This window comes from Sylvia atricapilla, chromosome 3 (genome assembly GCF_009819655.1).
Source record: "Sylvia atricapilla isolate bSylAtr1 chromosome 3, bSylAtr1.pri, whole genome shotgun sequence".
NCBI lineage: Eukaryota > Metazoa > Chordata > Aves > Passeriformes > Sylviidae > Sylvia > Sylvia atricapilla.
Genome location: NC_089142.1, coordinates 70822535 through 70834773, shown reverse-complemented (window position 1 = coordinate 70834773; position 12239 = coordinate 70822535). Strand labels below are relative to the sequence as shown.

The 12239-nt window shown below is 33.8% G+C and overlaps 1 protein-coding gene across 4 annotated transcripts in view; it reads right to left on the bottom strand.

The window, feature by feature from the left end:
- Positions 1-12239, bottom strand: part of SIPA1L2 (signal induced proliferation associated 1 like 2) — a 100110-nt gene that overhangs the window by 47426 nt on the left and 40445 nt on the right. For all 4 annotated transcript variants that reach the window (XM_066315721.1, XM_066315723.1, XM_066315724.1 and 1 more), the window contains exons 5-7: positions 11523-11697; positions 7840-7943; positions 1509-1666 (exon numbers count right to left, since the gene is read on the bottom strand). In XM_066315721.1, coding sequence (XP_066171818.1) covers positions 1509-1666; positions 7840-7943; positions 11523-11697 — 437 coding nt within the window. The remainder of the gene's footprint in view (positions 1-1508; positions 1667-7839; positions 7944-11522; positions 11698-12239) is intronic.

Sequence of the window (12239 nt, the reverse complement as noted above, 5' to 3'; positions counted from 1 at the left end):
AAGCCAAATAAACAAAAAAATTATTAATTCCCTAAACAAACAAAAAAATCACATGATAAGCAAAACTGTGACCTCTGCAATCCATTTACACAATTAAGTACCGCTTTGACGTGCCAGTTTGCAGACATTTCAGACACATCAAAGAAATCTGATTTGGTTGCCTGTTTTAGAAAGGCTTTCTTCTTTTCAATTTATAAAGGACATTATGGAAGTATCTTACTAAAACAAAAAATATCAAAGATAACTTCTTAAGAGTGTCAATGTCTCCTTTCCTTAATGTAATAAATATTAAGGTGAATTGCAAGAAATGAGAGAAGTATTTTTAAAAATTATTTTTATGCAAATCTATCATTTTCAGCTGTCACTCAGGTGCATCATCTTCAAACTCAGAAATGTAAAAAATTGAAACAGAATTAATTTTTATCCCTAAATCTTCTTCTGCAATGAAGCGTGAATTCAATGAAAAAATATTGGTGGCAAATGTGACTATTATGGAGAACTCTCCACCTGTTTAAGCTGCCCACTGGTCATAAAATTGGAAAACATTTACTATTCTTGATCTAGACAGTTTGAAGCAAAATGTAAGAAAAATAGGAATATTTCCTAACTGATACAATTATACCTCTACTTGATACATACATAATATATTTCAACTGAAAAAGAATTTCAAAATAACCTACACATTAGGTACAACTACTATTTGTTTGACTGAAATACAGTCATATTTGGAATGACAGAGTTTAACAGTAAGAAAAATATAACACAGGAAGTGTCACATATTAATCAACACAAAAGAGTTACTGAAACAAAATCAAGTCCTGAAAGACAGTTTAAGTTTCAGTAGACAGCTAAAAGACAGTAATATGACCCACTCTCATGATGTATTTTAATTTCATTCTAAACAATGAATAAATAACATTTATAAATAAACCTGTGCAATTATGCTTCATATCTTTATCACTATTTGCACAATTACCAATCAATTTACAAATGTGCTTCCACCTTGGTTACCTTGTTAAAATTCATGATGCAGTGACTTAAATGGGAGACTTGATAAAGTCATCTGAAATTTATGATTTTTTTTTTTTCATTCTCTGAAAGTCCTCATTCATGTGCTTAAAGGCTATGTCTCATCCTGGTGTCATATTTTCATACTCAGGGATTCATACTGGTTAAAGGACCTTGTGAAATAATTTAAATCACTTTCTTTAAAGAAATACAAATTCTAAATTGATTTCTATTGGTGTGTCTGCAAATCTCATTTTCACTAACTTGGTATATCCCCCTTTTGTGGCCAAAAATCAGCAATATAGAGTTCTGCACATACAAACTGAACTCCATAACTGCAGATTTGTGCAAAGGAGACAGTGGGGTTTCAAATTCACAGAAGTACAGCAGGAATTTTAAGACTGAGCACATAATATCTATGAGAAATAAAAAGCATCTAGAAAACACGGTTGCATTGTAGTCTTAGTAACAAAATTAAATAGTTATAAGGCTCTACTCACCTATAACACACATTTTCAGTGCAAGGATTATGCACTTTGACAATGACAAATACATGTTGAAAGTGGGAACGAATATTTTTTGGAGTAAAAGGAAGTGCTCCTGGCTCTTGGAAGACAATGGTAACTATGTCATTTCCTATATGCCTTTTCCTTAGCAGCTAGACAAGAAACATGCATTGAAATATTAATTATTAAAAAAAAAATCAAAAATTCATCATCTTAGGAAAAAAAAACCCTAACAAGTCAAGCAAATACAAATTATGCATAATTTTTCAGAAATAACTTTTACGGCATCATGGATAACATGTAAAAGATATCAGAACTGCAAAAATATAGGGAAAGGAAATTGGGCTGGGTTCACAAAAATACTAGTGAATTTTCTCACATCCCCACCCTAGCTCTCCATAGTTTCTCCTCAGTTATATATTATTCTATGAGAAAAAAGTATTTCTCTTATTCTTACTAATGCATCACTTCAGTAATAAAAAAGTGTTGCATCACTTGACATTCCTTGCTATCCAGAAAACTGTACATTCGTTCCCTCTTTACAGTGTAATATTTGTCTCTACATTAAAAATACCATATAGCTTCTATGTCTCAAAACTTCCTTTGCCATGTACAATACTATTAAATATTGTCCTTAATATTATGGTCGCAGTTAAAGAAAAAATATTATTGTGAACATCCATCACCACTGTTAACAACTGCATATCTGAGGAACAGGACCAAGACTCACAGAGAAACAACAGCTATTAGGAACTCTTTAATTAAAAATTTGTTCTTGCAATTGGTAGCTTTTATCATCAAAATATATTTGAGGACTAATTCAAATTACTAAATCATTGCTGCAGGCTAAAATTTAGTAAAAATTGCAAAACATATCCAGCAATAAGGGACAACTACTCTTTCTACCCAAAAAACCCAACAAAATGACACGGTAAAATGATACTCATTTTCTTCATGGAAGAACATTGTAACTTTCAAATTTTCTATAGTAACAGACAAAAAAAAAAACAGTCTATCAGCTGCTACATTTAAAATATTTACCCAAATTCTGCCAAAGATCTTGCATTGTCAACTACTAGCACAAAGACAGTTAAAGCTGTACCTTGGCTCATGTGTAACCAAAAAGGATTCAAGAATAAGTTTACTTAAAAACTTTATGACAGAGCAAGTAAAAATTTCTCTTTCAAGGTGATTTCACAGAACGGAATCTTTCTAATAGGAGTATTTTGTTGCATTTTTCCAGTTCCACTAAAAGATAGTATTTCAGCTCCCAACAATATAAAGCAAAGTTGCACATGCTAAAGCCTAGAACGCATAAGTATGTTTCATTACAGCCCTTAAAATAACATAAATTATGATATTCTGAAGGTAGTCAGAAGGGCCAAAGCCACAATTTTAAAGCATGAAGTATTTCTGTATTATTTTAAATGTAATCAAAATCCCAAATACAGATAAAGAAATAAAGACTTCTTATGAAACTTTAGAACAGACATAGGAACAGAAAACAGTACTTGGTAAGCCATATGGCTCAGTCAGGTTTTCAGGTTTTTAAGACTAAAATGAAAATAACTGGTTATTTGAGCCATGTGAGATACAGAGACTCCTGCATACACAAGTGCACTATGAGGAACTGATCACAGAACTAAGTGCATCAGGTATACTTTAATTTGCCCATCTAGTGAGCCATACAATTAGATAATAGTAGGGCAGCACAAGTTAATGTTTTGAAGTTACTACTATCTCACAAGTTGGAATTTACATCTCAGTTAAATTTGTAAGCAACCTTCCAATTATGAGGTACAAGGTGATTAATTTCTGCCCTTGTTATACTACCAAGTGCTCAATTACTTGTTCTTGCTACAGTGGTTCATGCCTATACATTTCCGTAGAGTAAATTATAAAATGAGAACGCAATCTTCTTTAAAGGTATATTTATTTTTTCAAGACAATCACTGTTTTCAAGAGTATTTTATGCTTTTGTAGACCCCTTTAGGAGGTTCTGCTTGGCATCATATATAGCATAAGCAAGAACAGCATTCACTTAATTGGAGGTAAGTTTTAGAAATGTTTGAAATTTTACTAGCAGAAGTTTTTAAAAGCACGGCAATATTTTTTCAAGAGCGGAAACCTCTACAAGGCACAAAAATAGGAACAGGAAGACAGGTCGTTATTTTTAAGAACCTTACCAAGACTGTAGAGCTCTTAGTGACTGCTTCAATTTAAAATAAAACCAGTTTAACACTTATAAATAGTTGTCATGCATAAGTGGTCAGTCAATTTCAACACAATGCAAAAGGCAAAGCACAGTTGTGGCTGTGCACAGAGGATCATAATGCAAAGAACTTTAAAGGGGGGAGAATTAAACTGGGGTGATCTGGAACATGGAAAGAGGTGCTCTGGATAGGATAAAGGAACAGGAAAAGAATAAAGTATTGAATGGAGAAGAAGGAGGGAACACATACCTCTCTGGGAAATGTGAGATAAGGATAGCATACTGAAAATGAAAAAGGAATGGAAGGAAACCGGAACTTAGCAAAATTATCTATAGGAAACCCCTTTCTACTTTACATTCCATAGCCTAGATTTTTCTCCCAAATTTACCTCCTAGTTTGCTTGCATGTTCTTTTCAGGTTCTCAGTTTCCCCTTCCTCTCCCATTTTGAGTTCTGCTCAGGTTTGGGGGTTTTTGAATGTTCTACAATTATTTTTTTTTCATCTGCCTTTCTAACATACTCTAAAGAATCTCATGCCAATGTTGAGCACAATAGGAACTCTCAAGTGGGTGCAGAGATTACAGAAATTACTTGCAGTAAGGAGGCATCATTGTCATGTTAGAATTTGAAAATAAACCTAATCAAGTATGATAGGCAGCCAAAAGGAAATCAGTGAAGTGTTATGTAAGAATACAAGACGTAAAAAGGCAAGTCTAGTCAGGAAAATATGTTAGAAAAGCAGAATTCATTAGATTAAAATTATTGGGACTAAATGATAGCTATTATATTAATTCTCAGATTTTAGTGACTCAATTCTTAATTTTCAGATATGCATTTCTGAAGGAAAAAACTGTCTTAAAACTTAGCATATTAACAGCTTGTGCTCAGCCTTAAAAATCTACTTACTTCCACAGGAATAACTGCTTTGTCAAACTGCAAAACAACAAGAATTTCTTGCTGAAATAGCAGTGAAATACACTCTTCATTCAATTAAATGATGAAGTGTTAAGAGTTAAATAAGAAAAACTCCAAACTTATTTTAGTATATTTCTAAAATAAGTGGTTTCAAAAGTTTTATTTTCCATCTGTGTTCTCAACAGATCTGATCAACTGAGTGTGGTATAACCACAGGTCTTGTTACTCAACTATTTTAACAGTAGTGAAATGCAACAAGCTTATTTCATTATTGCATATCTGTTTCATTTTTAAGTTTTCATAAAACCAGGTGAAAACTGATAATTTAAACAGATTTGGATTAATCAGGTCTGACCATGTGTATACAAGCAGACTGCAAATGCGTGAATAGGAAACTTGCAAGGGAATGATTTGGAAAGGGACATTGCAAAGGTAAAGTTTAAAGGGGAAAGCCTTGAACTGCTTTGAAGAAAAGGCCAGTAAAGGAAAAGGAACTGGCCACACCAGGGCTGGTTGTCTTCTCCGTCCTAGGGAAGGAGCAGCTGACTTGACAGTTCCCAGCCTATGTTGCAGCCAAAATAAAAATTACCTTGCTCTTTGGATCTCCTGCTGGTTCTAAAACTAGAGGGATGTCCTGATCAGGGACCAAGCAGGGCGTAGTTATATCCTGGAAGAAGCAACAAACAGTTCTGGTGCGGCCTGGTTTTGGCTCACAGGTATTTGGAACACAAGCAGTGCTCAGTGCTTGCTCACTGAAGGTCACTGTTTTAGATTATGAGGAGTGACTGAATATCCTGCCCAGTCATTACCAAACAAGGGACATAGGGAAAGGATGCAAAAACCTCAGCAAGTATGTACATAATATGCTAGCAGAAAATAACTATGGAATGGGGGGCTTCATTCCTAACATAACCTGACAGGAAATTTACTGTGGTCTCTAACTTCCCCTTACTTGGGTATGCAGTGAGCCAAACCTTGAAGAGACTTCATTATGTATTTTGAAACTAAACAGTAAGAGAAGAAAAACAGAAACAGTTATTATAGATCGGTTTTGCACATTAAGGCTGGCTAAATTCTAGTAGTTTGGGTGCACTTGTCACATTTGATTAAGACAGTGTACATGCTGTGCAAACACTGATAGATCTCATCACCTGAAAAATAATGTGGTGGGTCTTCAGAAAGGCATTCTGCTTGAACTCGGAAAATTGCCACATTATTTTGATCCCAAGAAAGTCATGAATAACAACATAGTGCTTCTGCTAAATATTGAACTTTTTAAAGGGACAATGATGAGAGCTTACTAAAACACTGTGGAAAGGAGTGCTTGTTGCTAGGGAAAACCATGGAGTTAAAATTGAAAGATTTTGCTGTACACAAGAATCAGCACCTGACTATAAAGTAAGACACATAAGGAAATGGTAAGAATGAAAGGAAGGCACAGGAAGAAGTGAAAGGACAGTAACAGAGTGGCTGAGCAACACAGCAGTGAAACCAATAGACAAAAAGCAAAAAACTATGGAAATAAGTGGATCATAGCAAGAGGATATCCTGTTCTCACAAACAAGGAAAATTCACAAAAGACAACAAAAGTAATAAACTCCAAGTAAGGCCATATTTACTGTCAGTGCCTGTGATTTGCTATGAAAATACTGAATTTATTCTTTTAAGGCAAGCTCATTCAGTGTACTATATCATCTTAATGGGGTACAGTTTTCCCTATTTACATGTATTTCTAGTCAAAGATTGTTAGATTGATTACAGACAGAACAACTCCTAGTGTGTCTACTAAATTAATCCTGTTTTGTAGTAAGATGCAACTGAAAGCTTAGAGAAGGAGAACAATCTGAAATCAGTCATGAAGATCCAACCCCTTCATTAATAGCTACACAACCATGGAGTGTCTGATGTAGCTGAACATTCTGTCTCCTAAAAGCCACACATTTTAGGAAGTGAGTCATCTAAACTTTGTGTTACTCATATGGTGAAAAGTTTGTCTTCTGATTCCTAATTTAGTTTCTTTAAATCACATCTAAATATTAAGTGTAATGTCTTAACTGTTCACTTGAAACAGCTTTTCAAACTGTTCAGAGCTCTATGCACTGATTATTTAAAACATTTAACATAAACTTTCTTCCATTTTTTATTTATCTCTTCTGAGGAATTTCAGTACTTCTATTTTATCTTTTTCTTGCTGCCATGACACATGCCCTTCTGCTCACACAAGACCTACTGGTAGGACAGACATGAAAGATCTAACTCACATATGGTTCAACAATCAATTAGTAAGCATCTTTTGTGTGCTGTTGAAAACCAAAATGAGATAGCATCCTTATTTCATGACAACCTTCCACAATGATTGTAACTTGCATGGTAAGGTGAGACTATTCCAAAACTAACTAAATAAATCAACACTCACTTCTGCGTACTTGAAGGAACACGGAGTAGTGGCACAGAATGTTACAAAGTACCATCAGTCTCATCTGTGCGCAATTCTAGTGCCTTTCTTTTAAGCAATAGTACTGATATATTATACCAAATGTGCTTGTATACGTTTTAATTAACTCCCAAGTAATATCTTAGACAGGCAAGACAGAGTAACCTTACTGGTGCACCGCACACTTTCGATGCTGTGCTGGTTTTTTAGCCATCCTTAATGCTTTGAAGACATTCTGAATTACTATATAAGCAAAGGGAACTCTCTAGAAATAAGAAAAAATACACTGCAATTTCCTGTTTTCACAGACACCTTGAAGGATACAGTTTAAAATTATTACTAAGCTCATACACTAATGAACATTTCAAGATCTGTAATGCAAGGATTAAGTGGAATAATTTTTAAAAAGTCTTATTACATGCATATTTTAACCATAAGACTATTTTCAAGATTCATTCCATTCAATGTTTAAAACATACATAAGATGTGAATTCAGTCCAAACTGAAAATAACTCATTCACCAGAGGCAATACTGCCTTTTAATAATATAATGAAATAGGGTACCCAGGACAAGTTCCTGAATTATATAGAATAAAAATCTTACAAGATTTCTAGTGTCTTACAAGATTTCAACAAAATAAATATAATTAAGTCATACTTCTTTTAAAACAATTCTGTTTTCAACCAATACTATTAAAAAACCTCAACACTCAATGTCAAATAGTTATAATGTAAAATGACAATGAAAAGCTAAAAAAACATACCTGTTGCCTGTTACTGGGCATGTATGGAAGCATTGTTGATACATGAAACATTAATTCATAATCTTTATAGGTAGTATAGAGGGAATGAGTTCCTGTTGAATCAGCTGAAAATTAATTTAATCGCAAGAAGGTCAGTAAATTAGAACATTGATACTACTTTTTAGGACACCTCTCTGCATGCTGTGATTTAAATCTGTTTAAGTAACGTATATCTTTTTTACAATTCAACAAAACCATCAGCTAAAACCCGAAGAGTTTGCTGTCTCTGAGACCTAAATAAACTAATTTAAAATATATTGGCATATCACAAAAAAACAAACACTTAGCTACTTGAGGGTAGTTTTATATAACATGTATTTTCATTATTTAAACATTAATAAGCACAATTGACTAAACCCATACTTTACCAAAAGTGAATTGACTATTTCAAATCTAACATTAAAACACATGTTGCAGATCAGACATTTTTAAAACATAAAACATGTGCATAATACATATATTTGAAAATTATTAAAATAAATTCCATGTATGATATGAATTAACATTTTCTTTTATTTAGAAAGTTTATGAATGGTTAGCATTTTGTGATGTTTACAGTAAATGAGTTTTGCACTGTAGCCATGTTTTAATCTTTTTAATTCCTTTTCTTCAATTTGTAAAGACTATTTCAGGAAGTACAATGAACTTTTTTAAAGTTTAAGGTTTAACTCCATTGAACACCCTATTCAGTCAAGACAAGTACCAAATTTTCTTCTCTTTTTCCATGTTCACTTATTTTTTAACACAATTTTATGTTATCTACAGCAATAAATATTCTCCAGTACACTCTTTAAGACACTGTTTTGGAGTTTTGATTTGTTTTGAATAGTAACTACATTCCAAAACGAAATCAATTAGCCATGTCGGTTCTCCAGTTAAAAGTACATAAAAGTATTTAAACATACACTTCTTTATCTGCAGCCCTAAATCTAAAAATATTTGTGTGTATACAATTAGGAGCACATTCATATTATAATTGGGTGCATCAGTTCTGTCTGGATAATAATTAAATTAACTTCATTTATTAAACACAGATTACAGTTGAATAAGAAATAAAAAGTGTAATTTCAACTTGAAGTTTGTTAGTTAAATGTTGCTAAAAAAAGAGAAACCTTATTGCACTATTGTATTTCAAAATCTTAGCTGAAAATCTAATTCCATTATAACCTTTCAGTGGCATTTTTGAAAGACAGTTTTGAAGAGATAGGGAAAAAAATGTTCCAACAATAAAACTTTTTTTCCATTTCTAGTAGACTGATATGTTTTAAAACATATACAAAACAAATTATATAGTATTGAATTGGTAAAATTTCATTTCATTTTCTCATTTCTTTATCTTGGGCTTTGGAACTGCATGCCACTAAAACTGCACTAAAGAAGGGCAGAAAAGATGTTTTTATAGCTAATATACTCCATATGTTCTTGACATTTGCACCGGGTCTGGCTTGGATGCAGCTAAAATTCTTCACAGCAGCCCATATGGTGCTGTGTGTTCTCTGTGTGATCAAAGCAGTGCTGGTAACACACAGAGGTTTCAGCTGGGGCCAAACAGTGCCCAGAAAGCACCAGCACTGCTGCTCTGCCCCTCACACTGTCCCCTGCCCCAGGGAGCCTGCTGGGGGCCCAAGGCTCTGGGAGGAGACAGACAGCACAGCCAAACAAATGGACCAAAAACATACCCCATACCCTATCAAGTCACGTTCTGCAGGAAAACTGGAGCAGGGGGAGTTTTTCACTGCGGCCCAAAGAATAGGCTGGGCATCAGTCAGTTAATGGCAGGCGGCAAGTGATTGCTTTTGCATGACTGATGTAGTGGTGGGTTATGGTTTTTTTGATCTTTGTTTTGGAGTTTTTCTTTGTTTGGGAGGTTTTATTTGAGAGTGTTTTTTATTTCCTTTATTCCCTTCACTCATTGAACTCTCTTCATCTCAAATGACAAACTGAAGGGTGGGTGAGCATGCAAGAGGTGGGGCTTATTTGCCAGACAGGGCAACTCATCACAACATTCCACTGTCTCTGTTACATAAGAAATGGACCAATAACTTATCCAAATATTAAATAAAAGATTTTAAAAGATAAACAATTTTTTTAAAAGGAACTTTTTAGAGAAAAAACTTCGCAGCTAGTCAAGCATTTGAGAATATAAAAACATAATAAATTTGACTCCTACAAGAACTAAGCAAGATTTATTACTGAATGGTGTTTACCAAAAATACAGCTCTCAGAGACTAAATTATTACACTCCTCTGAACCTGCAGGCAGTCAGAACAATGTATTATCTAAGTCGAACTACGACACACAGTAACACTTCTTGCATTATTATATTTAAAACAAGTATAAAAAAATGTGATACTTGAGCCAGTACTTTACATTTAATATAATACTAAAGACTGTATCTTTTTGAATTCTTAATGCCATTCTGCCTGTTGCTAACAATGAGCACACACCATGACAGGACAATATAGTTAATGGCAGACAGACATTGTAAAACATTAAAACCATGTTACTGACTGAAACATACACAATGCTGATCAGCAATGCAAGTTTGTACTGAAGCACAGCAAATACAGAAACTGAATTCGCTGACAGACCAGCATTTATTTTCATATGTACAATTTACTAGGTGACATTAAGTCATGCTCTGACTGGGGAAAAAAAGGAAAATCCAAACACCCCTTACTCCTTTCAATTTTTCATCCGTATTTATCAATTCATTCCAGAAGTGTGGCATCCACAGCATGTTAATATGTATTTCCACAAATTAATTTGAAAAATGATTTGTTATTATTCTGTACTGAAATAGGACGCAATAGTATCTAAAAGGCTTGAGTTATTAAAGGGAAACAAGCATGGATTTAAGCAAAAAGCCAATAACATTATTGGAAATAGATGTGGTGCTTATACTAGGTTGACACTATGTTAAAATGAAGGAGATTAATAACTAGATATCCTTAGATCACAGCTCATATGATCAGCTGTCAAAATCCTGCTAAAACATCATTAATCAAAGAATGACTTTAAGTTAAATTTGAGGGCAGTGAAAACAGTGCTAATAAAGAAGTGCCTTAACATATCATTGTTTTTTAACAGCAATACTTCAGTTCCTATTTTGCTACAAAATCCAACCAATTTGTACATTTAATTTTTTATACTACTACCCTTAGAAAAATTGAAAGACCTGAGGTAGATTAATAATTATCGGCTGACAAATGATGACATGGTTACTGTGCATGTGTGAGAAACCAGGAAACTCTATTGCTTGTGTGTCTTGGGTAAAAGTAAGCATTTATGTTGAGCTGAAATAAGGGAAATTACTCGATATTTTGAAATACATATATTTTTATTGCCTTTGAAAGAATAAGATGTTAAAGTGCACCTGGGGAAATATTACTCACGTAGTATAATTCTGACTAAATGAAAACAAATTAAATAAATTGCCTTGATTCTCAGTTTTACTATTGCCACCAAAAAAGTAAATAACCTTGCAGAAAAGGTTTGCTACATACTCTTACCATGCTTCATCTTCATTTGCCATATAATCTTACTATTCAAAACCCAAAGTCACGAGCATGAATAGACAACACAATTTACAGAAGATCAGCTGGATAATTACCCTTTCTCCCATAGCGTGAAACATAACTTACTTTTATTATCTAGCTGAGCCCTGTATTTACTGAATCCCTTTAGCCGTACTCTCTGGCCCAGCAGATCAAGGAACTCTTCAAAAGCTGGTCCTGCCATCTCGTTGTTATACATTTCTTCTTCCGTGCTTTGGCCTGCTTTGCAGTAAAGGATACCAATCTTATGTTGAAAACTCAGCTGAAATGAAAAATTAAATAAAAAAAGGAAAATTTGCAGAAGTAAAGGAAAGTCAGTACTAGAATAAATATTAGCAATTAAAATGTAACACTGTTACAACCCCTGACAGAAGACATCTGAAAGTGAAAAAAAATAAGTACTCTGATTTGGGGGATTAAGTCAACACAGTATGAAAACAAACAAAAAAATCCCCCCAAACCAACAAAACACCCCAACAAAACCAAAGCAAACAAACAACAAAACCACCCCAACCCCCCACAAAAGACACTCTCCAACTCTTGAAAGAAAACTGGATTGGCAGCATTCAAACACAGATAAAAAGCCAGGCTTTTCATGTTGTTATCTATAAAAGCACACTCTATGTCATGCTGAAGTATTTATATGAAATTTATATGAAAAATTTAATTGGCAATATTTGGATCTTGGTCTTTTTTCTCATATTTAAAAGGAGGTGAGTTTATCATCCCTCATTTTTACCCTTTAAAGTTCACTGTAGTTCAGTTAAACCAGGCCCTCAGAACAGTAACTTCTATTATAGGCGA